Here is an 11,007-nt window from a genome sequence, read left to right as displayed (position 1 = left end):
GGAAAAAAAGGAAAACAAAATTTATAAAATTGTCTGTGTCCACTCTTTCAAATCCCGTGTCCATCATTGTCTTTCGTGAAAGAGTGGACACAAAAGTATAAAAAACTGTCTTGGAGACAATATGTCCACTGTCCATGTCTCTGCTTCCAAACACTTTTTAAACAAATGTTGTCCATGTCTCCGTGTCCTGCCCCGAAAACAAACGCTACCATAGTTAATTAATTACAGTTTCTTATGTGATTATAATAAAAATCATTTATATTAATTATGAGAGTACGTGGGAGATCGAGTACATAAAATTTTAAGAAAAATTGATTTATAAACTAACAAGAAGGTAAAAATGGTATTGAAGTAACAAAATTAATAATAAATAAAATAACATAGAAGAGTGAATTAAATTTCTATTGAATAAATTTACAACATGCTATAGAAAAGAGAATGTAAAAAGAAAGGAATTATCAAGTCAAAATAATAAAAAAAAAGAATAACTGGGAGATAGAAAATTAAAAGGACAGCGAAAAGAGAATATGTATGATGCATAAAAGAAACTCAAATAAAAAAAAATAAGAAGGAGTAACAGTGAAATAATAAAAAATATTTATAAACAAAAAAAATATAAAAAAATTGGTATTTACCCTTTTAAATTACATGTCTATCATTGTTTTTCATTTAAAAATAAACACACACAAAAAAACTGTTATAAAAATACTGTGTTCAATATCTATATTTTTTTATCCAAACACTTTTTAACTATTTACTGTTTATATCTTTGTGTCTTATCTACAAAAATAAATACTACCTACAAAATATAAATAAATCATAGAATGGGAGATGGTAGTGATACTGCATATGTTGTCTTGTGGAGCTATAGCCACCAAGAAGTCCCCAAGCTAATAATGCCAAACGGGAGTGTACAAGGGGATGCCAAGCCCATGCCATCATAATTAGCTAACTCACAGCACAATCAATCTCTCTATATATTATAGTGGTTAGAATCGAATCGGTGATCAAACCGATCAGATTATTAAATCATTAGATTATTGGTTCAATCAGTGGATTGGATCGAATCGGTTAATTTAGTATAATTAAATAATTATATAAAATTTAACTTTTTTTATTATAAATACTTTTATTTTGTTTTTATAAAAATAATTATTATTTTTAAATTTTAATACTTTATTAATTAATTTATATTTATTGTGTTATTATACAGTGAGTCACTGGTCGAACCGAAACAATTATATAAAATTTAATTATTTTTTTATTATAAGTACTTTTATTTTATTTTTATAAAAATAATTATCATTTTTAAATTTTAATACTTTATTAATTAGTTTATATTTATTTTATTATTATATTATTATAGGTGAAAACTCACATACAGTTATTTTCATGTGAAGTTGATATTTAAAAATAATTAGATGATTTGACAAGTTTGACTAAATATCATCTAATAATTTTCAATTATTAACTTCATATGAAGACAATTGTATGTGTATTTTTACCTATTATTATATACTACAAGTATTTATTAGAAAAATAATATTAATAGATATCATATCATCATAAAAAGAAAAATAAATTGTGATTAATAAAATTTGTTTGTTTATCTTTTTAATTTATATATATTTAATAAAATTTATAGTTAAATAAAATATAATTGATTTAAAAATAAATAACTTTAAAATTAAAATAAATTGAATAAAGGTAAAACCAAATATTGTTATATATATTATAATTTGTATATATAATGGTAAGTAGCTTGGTGGTAAGATTACCACCCATGTTTTCCTGAGTAAGGGGTTGAACTTCATGCGATGTTTTTAGAAAATTTTTCAAATATCACGACCTTTGACACTTGGCAGCACTGGAGCATAGGAGCATGGTGGACTTGCAGAACGCTAAAACGTGGTAGACTCGCCTTCAACTGAACCAAGTGATTCGGTTTGATTCAATTTAAATTTCATTAGATTTGATCGGTTTATACCGGTTTATTCCGGATTTGACCGGCTCAATCCGATTCTCTATCTTAAGCGGTCGTAATTACAGACCGAACCAGTAATAGGTCCGATTTATCAGTTTTTTAATCGAACTGACCAGTCCAATCCAATTTTAATAACTATGCTATATATATGGTCAAAAGAAATTTTTAGTTGACCATGTTTTAAAATTAAATTTTAAATTTTAAATTTTTTGTTTTATTTTTTAAATTAAATTTTAAAATTTTGATAAAAATAAGATAATTTTAAAAGTGAATTTCTATATGTTCTTGCAATTTGTTTGCATTGAATCGAGTTATAGACAGGCATTCCTTTAATTTATCTAATAATGTTACTTATCTTTTTAATTTATCTAATAATACTAGTTATCTTTTAAAATTTAGTCTTTATTTAATCTTTTAATTTAATAATATTATTTAATTATTTTTTAATTAAATCACTTTTTAAAATTTTTAGGAATTAACTACTTAAAAAGACTCACAGTATCAAATTTAAAAATAATCCTAACTTCACTTTTCTCGTTCTCATACACAATAAACTATACAAATTCTTATTCTTCTTTCTCTAGCTCTAGTCACCGAGAATCACCACATCTGCCTCGCTGCCAACCCGCACAGCGCCTATCCGCCACACAATAAGAAAAAGAGAGTGGCAGAATGGTGTTACAATAAAAGGTAAACACTAAACAGTAACGGTTTAATTCAAATAGTGACATTTTAAAAGGCGGTTCAGGTCAAGTGGAGGGCATCAGGAATAGTGCCATTTTTAAACCAAATAGATGAAACAAGCAGAGGGATTATTTAGAGAGTAAAGTGTGATCTTCTACCTTTGAATAGTTTCTCTTTTATATTTATTATTGGTCTCACCTATAAAATTAATGGTAAAAGATCACACTTTACTCTCTAAAGTGAAATTCAAACTTTAGAGGATCCAAATCCCTAAAATTTATTTTAACACATAAAATAATTTTGGTATACATTCAAAACTCATGCAAAAATTTTTGTATTATTATTGCTAACTAAATAATTTTTCAATATATTCGAAACTCATGCAAAGATAATTGTATTTATTATTCTTGTTAAATAATTATATACCCACCCTGTCTCTATCTGTCTCTATAATTATTAAAATTTAATATAAAAATTAAATTTTAAAATTTATATAACTATCATTATATATATAACATAAACCAAAAGCTTTCAGCTGATAGAAAAAGATAACACTAATAGTTATATCTCTAATACTCTCTAAATCTCCATTATACACATTGTACAAATATTTCATTGACTCCTCATACTTTCTCTAAATATATATATGCCCCCATTAAAAAATTATACTTGCCCCCACATAAAAAAAATTACCTATTAAATTTTGTGTTAAAATATTTTAAGAATTTTGTTAACATTTGCCATAAGAGCCAATTTTAAAAATACCATAAAAAAATGTTTGACAAAAAAATATTGATTTTGTTTTATTTTCAATATATTAAATTTATTTTTATATATTTTAATATGTTTATACGATTTTTTTTGTTATTTTTATGTGCTATATATTTGCCCCACAACCTAAAATTTCTGGATCCACTGGCCTAACCTAACAAGTAACAACTTTGATTTCTTGGCCGGCAAGGTGGTTATAAACAATAAAATAATTCATATAAAAAAGGCAGATGTTATTTGCCATTACATATACTGAAGATTGATGTTATATATATAATCCATCCATGAAAATCAGTCCCATGAACTTGACAACTTTATTAAGTGATGGATAATTTGGTGTTAGATTACAAGAATGATCATTCTGAAATAACAATGTATAGATGATTAAATTGGAGCTGCAGGTTGAAGTGTGAGATGGCCTTGCTGAACAAACGATGCAATGCAGTCATCAAACATTTCTTCAATTGACTTAAACTTGACTCCCAGACTCTTCAGCCTTGATGTGTTCAGATCGTAATGCGGTCTATCTAGTTTCTCGAACCTGAAAATCCAACTAATTCTATTTAATAATTCACATTACACCCAAATTAAACATAATTAGCAACAAATTAAACCTTTTAGGAATAGGGAGAGTAGGATAACGAGCTGAAAGCAAAGCAACCAAATCATCATTATCCATCACAACAGAGCTGCAAAGGTATCTGCCACGGGAGGCTTCATTCTCATACACAAGGATATGGCAGAGCGCCACGTCATCGATGTGAACGTATCCCATCCTTCCATGCCATTGAAATCTCTCGGTTTCACCTTTGAGCAACCCTAGCACATCAGATGCCGTAGAACACAGATCTGGCGGCAAGCTTGGTCCAACGATGAACGAGGGTAGAATCGTCACTAAATCGATCCCATTCTCTCTGCAATACTCCCATGCCGCTCTCTCCGCCATTGTCTTCGACATCACGTACCATGCCTGCAGTTTCTCGCAGAGCTCCAAGGAGCTCCATGAAGACTCGTCTAGAGGTACTTTTGGATCAAGATCGTCTCGAACCCTAAGAGTTGAAGAAGACGAAGTTAATACCACACGACGCAGCGCCGGATTCTTCTTACACGAACGCAGCACGTTTAGAGTACCTTGGAGAGCCGGCTCCAACATCTCCGCCTGTTATATGCACCAGATTTCATCAGAACTTAAATGTGTTCGGACGAGAGTAGTATTAAAATAGATAACTTTTTTAGAAGTTTTCGTGTTGCACCTCTTTGAAAAAGACACCAAAAAATTTGTACCTTGGCATTTGACGAAGGCTTGAGGACAGGAGAGGCTATGTGGAACACACCTTTGCATCCGTTGATGGCATTGTCGAAGCTTCCTTCTTCCATTAGATCAGCTTGGACGAGGTGTAGTCTCTCTCTTGCACCTTCTAGACTCCATAAGTGTTCAAATTTCTTGTGCTTACGTAAATCTCTCACAGTTCCAGTGACATTATAACCACACAAAAGAAGTCGCTTGATAAGCCAAGAAGCTAGAAAGCCGGAAGCTCCAGTCACACACACTCTCTCTTTCTCTTTTTCCATCTTCATATCTCTCTCGTTAATTCTTATAACATGCATATATATACTGCAACTCTTTCCACAAGGATAGAATGATAAAGCTAATTGGCAATTTATTATAATCAACTCCTTGCACCAACAATGCATGACCTTCCTACCTTTGCTCTAACCATGCTGCTAGCCTCCATCACCACGTTTTTTCTTGTAATTACAAATTTCAAACCCTATTCCGTTCAACTACTAATTCAATTCTAATGGTAGTAAATAGACCAAAAAAAACAGTCAGAACTTACCTTATTTAGCATTAATTAATTGTCGTAATAATTAATAAATACTAAATAAGACAAGTTATGGCTGTTTTTGGCTGATATTTTTTGTTATCAAACATTTTCCGTATAGTAGATATATCAAGAGCATTGAATTCAAGATGAGAAAGCTTCGACATAATGAAAATTTGTTACCTGAGTCTTCCTAAAAATTTGATCAGAGTCTCGTGCTGATAACGTGTTGTAGAATAAATAAAGAAGACTATAGTATTAATATTCACTACAATTGCTATCTCAATATAATAAGAATGATTAATATATATATTAATATTATTATTATAGCTTAAGACTACAGAAAGAGAAAGAATTTATATTATAATGTAAAGAGAGAGAGAAATATTTTTGCTTTATTGCTTGTGTGTAACATCAACGGAGGTTAACCTCCTATTTATAAGCATATAGAAAAGATATTTTCCTCCTTCATTAATTTCATTCTCTCTTGAGAATGCAAGTCTCATATAGGAAATGGGCATCCACGTCCCATTCCTATCACAACATTATACACTAATGTTACTTGAATTCCATTTTCAGTTTATCTGAATTGTTCTTGAAAACTTGGGTGTTAAGAAATTAAACACAAGTACTCACATTGTAAAGTTATAAATAAAAGTTTAATTTTGATATACAGACAATATTAAATATTTGAGAAAAGGACAATTTAGTCCCTGACCTTTTAACCCGAGGACATTTTCGTCCCTGAGCATTGGAAAATACATTTAAATCCCTGACGTTCCTTAAAATAAGACCGATGAGTCCCTCCGTCCATGAGCCACCCTCAGGGCGGACGGAAAACGCTGAGCTGGCTCCCCCTATGCTGACATGGCTCATCGGCGTGCCCACGTGGCAAGTAAGTGAGATGGAGGTTTTGAAAACGGGACACATTAGTCCCTCTAACACAAAACGACGTCGTTCTGCCCTGGGGACATTAGTCCCTCAAACACAGGAGGGGCTTGAGGAATTGGAGTTACACACAGCTTTGCCCTGGAGTTACACACACCCCAATGGTGACGCCACCACCCTCACCACCACCCCCAATCACCATAACAACCACCCTGTTCTGACCCTTCACCTCAAAGACCCCATTTTGGAACAAAATTCAGACACCCTTTTCACACCAACACCAACAATGGCTTCCACAAACTCCACCAACTCCACCGACCCTCTTCCTTCCCCTGATGACATCGCCGCCAAAGCCCTCACAAAACGATTCGACGCACTCATCACAGTTCGAACCAAAGCCATAAAGGGAAAGGGTGCTTGGTACTGTCTCCCAATTTCAGCACAGGATTGAGGCCCGGTTCGGTTCCTTCTCCGCTTCCAATCTCAGTGGTCAACACCGGTTCGAACCATAGCAACAATAGCAGGAAGAGGGCTTCACCTGCATCACCTGTTCCTTATCAAAATCATGCCTTGGCAATGGTGGAGTCTTCAAAGTTTGGTCCTTTTGGTGGTAAAATTGGGTACACTCAGGTGCATGGTAACTCTGTGAACCAGCACCATCATCATAATCAGCATCAGCATCAGCATCATCAGCAGCAGCAGCATTTAGTACTGTCTGGTGGGAAGGAAGATTTGTGTGCTTTGCCTATGTTTGAGGACAGTGTGAAGAAGCTCAAGAGCCTTAAGACCTCACCTGGTCCTGCTTTGAGTAAGGAGCAGGTCAACTCTGCCCTTGAGTTGCTCTCTGATTGGTTGTGTGAGACTTGTGGTTCTGTGTCTCTGGCCACAATTGAGCACAGAAAGTTTCAGGCTTTTCTAAGCCAGGTTGGTTTGCCTGCAACAAATACTTTGAGGCATGAAATCTCAGGTCCAAGGCTTGATGCTAAGTTCAGTGAGGCCAAGGCTGAGTCTGAGGCCAAGATAAGGGATGCCATGTTCTTTCAGGTGGCTAGTGATGGTTGGAAGAATATGAATTGGTATAGTTTGTGTTGTGGTGGTGAGAATTTGGTGAAGTTTGTGGTGAATCTTCCCAATGGTACTAGTGTGTTCCAGAAGGCTTTGTTCACTGGTGGAGTTGTGTCTTCCAGTTATGCTGAGGAGGTTCTGTGGGAGACTGTGACTGGTGCCAGTGGAAGTGTTGTTCAAAGGTGTGTTGGGATTGTTGCAGACAAGTTCAAGGCCAAGGCTTTGAGGAACTTGGAGGCTCAGAACCATTGGATGGTAAATACTTCTTGTCAGCTTCAGGGGTTCATTAGTTTAATCAAGGATTTTAACAACGAGGGCTTTTGGAATGAGTTAGAAGCCGTTTATTCCATTGTGAAGGTCATAAGAGGAATGATTCAGGACATTGAAGCTGAGCGACCACTGATTGGTAGATGCTTGCCTCTTTGGGAGGAGTTGAGAACCAAGGTGAAAGAATGGTGTTCCAAGTACAACATTGCGGAAGGTCCTGTAGAGAAACTAATGTGTCCAGGGACTAATGTGTCCAGAGCAGAACGACGTCGTTTTGTGTTAGAGGGACTAATGTGTCCCGTTTTCAAAACATCCATCCCACTTATTTGCCACGTGGGAACACCGATGAGTCAGGTCAGCATAGGGGAAGCCAACTCAGCGTTTTCCGTCTGCTCTGAGGGTGGCTCATGGACGGAGGGACGGATCGGTCTTATTTTAAGGAACGTCAGGGATTTAAATGTATTTTTCAATGCTCAGGGACGAAAATGTTTTCGGGTTAAAAGGTGAGGGACTAAATTGTCCTTTTCTCTTATTTATACATATTCAATTTCAAAAAATATAAAAATATAAAATACATGAAAGCGAAACTACATCATCATGAACTTGCTTGACCAATCCACCAAAGTCCAAACTAAACCCAGAGACAGCGGAACAAATAGAAGGTCATGGCCCAAATCTGAATATAAAAGCCCGTTTGATTTCTCTTTACAACTTATGATTATGAAATTGCATATTCGGACCATAAACGAAGGGGAAAAAACGCTGAAACCGAAACTTTTAATTTGAAAAATAAGAACGCATATTAAGATTATTAATTAAAAATGTTTATATGTGTAAGGATATTCACACACTCTCACTCACTCACACTCTCACAATCACAAACACAATCACACTCTCTTAAAACCTCTTCCATCTTCTTCTTGTTCCTCCTCTTTTTCTTCTTGTTTTTCTCTGGGACAATTCATCAAACACTTAGTCGTCTTCTTTTTATGCTTCCATTAATAACATTCCAATTCAGCATAAGTGGCAGTGGGTGATGACCCTTTATGGCTAAATGCCCCAAAACGAGACTCACTGCCACCACCCCAATGGTGACGCCACCACCCTCACCACCACCCCCAACCACCATAACAACCACCCTGTTCTGACCCTTCACCTCAAAGACCCCATTTTGGAACAAAATTCAGATACCCTTTTCACACCAACACCAACAATGGCTTCCACAAACTCCACCAACTCCACCGACCCTCTTCCTTCCCCTGACGACATCGCCGCCAAAGCCCTCACAAAACGGTTCGACGCACTCATCACGGTTCGAACCAAAGCCATAAAGGGGAAGGGTGCTTGGTACTGGACCCATCTCGAACCCATTCTTGTTCGGAACCCCGATTCCGGCGCCCCCAAATCGGTGAAACTCAAGTGTTCTCTGTGTGACTCTGTTTTCTCTGCTTCCAACCCTTCAAGAACAGCTTCCGAGCATCTCAAGAGGGGCACGTGTCCCAATTTCAGCACAGGATTGAGGCCCGGTTCGGTTCCTTCTCCGCTTCCAATCTCAGTGGTCAACACCGGTTCGAACCATAGCAACAATAGCAGGAAGAGGGCTTCACCTGCATCACCTGTTCCTTATCAAAATCATGCCTTGGCAATGGTGGAGTCTTCAAAGTTTGGTCCTTTTGGTGGTGAAATTGGGTACACTCAGGTGCATGGTAACTCTGTGAACCAGCACCATCATCATAATCAGCATCAGCATCATCAGCAGCAGCAGCATTTAGTGCTGTCTGGTGGGAAGGAAGATTTGTGTGCTTTGGCTATGTTTGAGGACAGTGTGAAGAAGCTCAAGAGCCCTAAGACCTCACCTGGTCCTGCTTTGAGTAAGGAGCAGGTCAACTCTGCCCTTGAGTTGCTCTCTGATTGGTTGTGTGAGACTTGTGGTTCTGTGTCTCTGGCCACAATTGAGCACAGAAAGTTTCAGGCTTTTCTAAGCCAGGTTGGTTTGCCTGCAACAAATACTTTGAGGCGTGAAATCTCAGGTCCAAGGCTTGATGCTAAGTTCAGTGAGGCCAAGGCTGAGTCTGAGGCCAAGATAAGGGATGCCATGTTCTTTCAGGTGGCTAGTGATGGTTGGAAGAATATGAATTGGTATAGTTTGTGTTGTGGTGGTGAGAATTTGGTGAAGTTTGTGGTGAATCTTCCCAATGGTACTAGTGTGTTCCAGAAGGCTTTGTTCACTGGTGGAGTTGTGTCTTCCAGTTATGCTGAGGAGGTTCTGTGGGAGACTGTGACTGGTGCCAGTGGAAGTGTTGTTCAAAGGTGTGTTGGGATTGTTGCAGACAAGTTCAAGGCCAAGGCTTTGAGGAACTTGGAGGCTCAGAACCATTGGATGGTAAATACTTCTTGTCAGCTTCAGGGGTTCATTAGTTTAATCAAGGATTTTAACAACGAGGGTTTTTGGAATGAGTTAGAAGCCGTTTATTCCATTGTGAAGGTCATAAGAGGAATGATTCAGGACATTGAAGCTGAGCGACCACTGATTGGTAGATGCTTGCCTCTTTGGGAGGAGTTGAGAACCAAGGTGAAAGAATGGTGTTCCAAGTACAACATTGCGGAAGGTCCTGTAGAGAAGCTAATGTGTCCAGGGACTAATGTGTCCAGAGCAGAACGACGTCGTTTTGTGTTAGAGGGACTAATGTGTCCCGTTTTCAAAACATCCATCCCACTTATTTGTCACGTGGGAACACCGATGAGTCAGGTCAGCATAGGGGAAGCCAACTCAGCGTTTTCCGTCCGCTCTGAGGGTGGCTCATGGACGGAGGGACGGATCGATCTTATTTTAAGGAACGTCAGGGATTTAAATGTATTTTTCAATGCTCAGGGACGAAAATGTTTTCGGGTTAAAAGGTGAGGGACTAAATTGTCCTTTTCTCTTATTTATACATATTCAATTTCAAAAAATATAAAAATATAAAATACATGAAAGCGAAACTACATCATCATGAACTTGCTTGACCAATCCACCAAAGTCCAAACTAAACCCAGAGACAGCGGAACAAATAGAAGGTCATGGCCCAAATCTGAATATAAAAGCCCGTTTGATTTCTCTTTACAACTTATGATTATGAAATTGCATATTCGGACCATAAACGAAGGGGAAAAAACGCTGAAACCGAAACTTTTAATTTGAAAAATAAGAACGCATATTAAGATTATTAATTAAAAATGTTTATATGTGTAAGGATNTAGCTAGATTCTTTAATCTTGACCATAACGAAATGGTATTATATGTATATAGGATAGGTACGTAAAATCCAAGAGGACAGGACCCAACTAAGTACGGATATCTCTATTGGCCAGAAATAAAACCAAATTTCTATTTCTAAATTTTCCACTTCAGACTTCTGCTTTGAAAACGATTCTCTTAAGAAACTAATTAGGAGTGTAGTTAATTAAAGTCAACTAATTAAAAAAAATTCTGTTATAAAAAAAATTATTATCTTAATTTTTCAAATTTTAAAATAAAAAAAA

The 11,007-nt window shown here is 36.2% G+C and overlaps 2 protein-coding genes across 2 annotated transcripts; one reads left to right on the top strand and one right to left on the bottom strand.

Moving 5' to 3' along the window:
- LOC107613739 (tetraketide alpha-pyrone reductase 1-like) lies at positions 3,658-5,026 on the bottom strand. Its single transcript, XM_016315868.2, has 3 exons — positions 4,724-5,026; positions 4,054-4,598; positions 3,658-3,980 (listed from the first exon to the last, which is right to left on the bottom strand). Exons 1-3 carry the CDS (start codon positions 5,015-5,017, stop codon positions 3,824-3,826), a joined length of 996 nt encoding a protein of 331 aa, XP_016171354.2. The 5' UTR covers positions 5,018-5,026; the 3' UTR covers positions 3,658-3,823.
- On the top strand, positions 5,989-10,387 carry LOC107610304. The gene is made up of 2 exons (XM_016312369.2): positions 5,989-6,573; positions 8,833-10,387. The coding sequence occupies exons 1-2, from the start codon at positions 6,062-6,064 to the stop codon at positions 10,385-10,387; spliced, it is 2,067 nt and encodes a 688-aa protein (XP_016167855.2). The 5' UTR covers positions 5,989-6,061.

Source organism: Arachis ipaensis, chromosome B08 (genome assembly GCF_000816755.2).
Source record: "Arachis ipaensis cultivar K30076 chromosome B08, Araip1.1, whole genome shotgun sequence".
Taxonomy (NCBI): Eukaryota; Viridiplantae; Streptophyta; class Magnoliopsida; order Fabales; family Fabaceae; genus Arachis; species Arachis ipaensis.
This window is presented reverse-complemented; position numbering and strand designations above follow the sequence as displayed.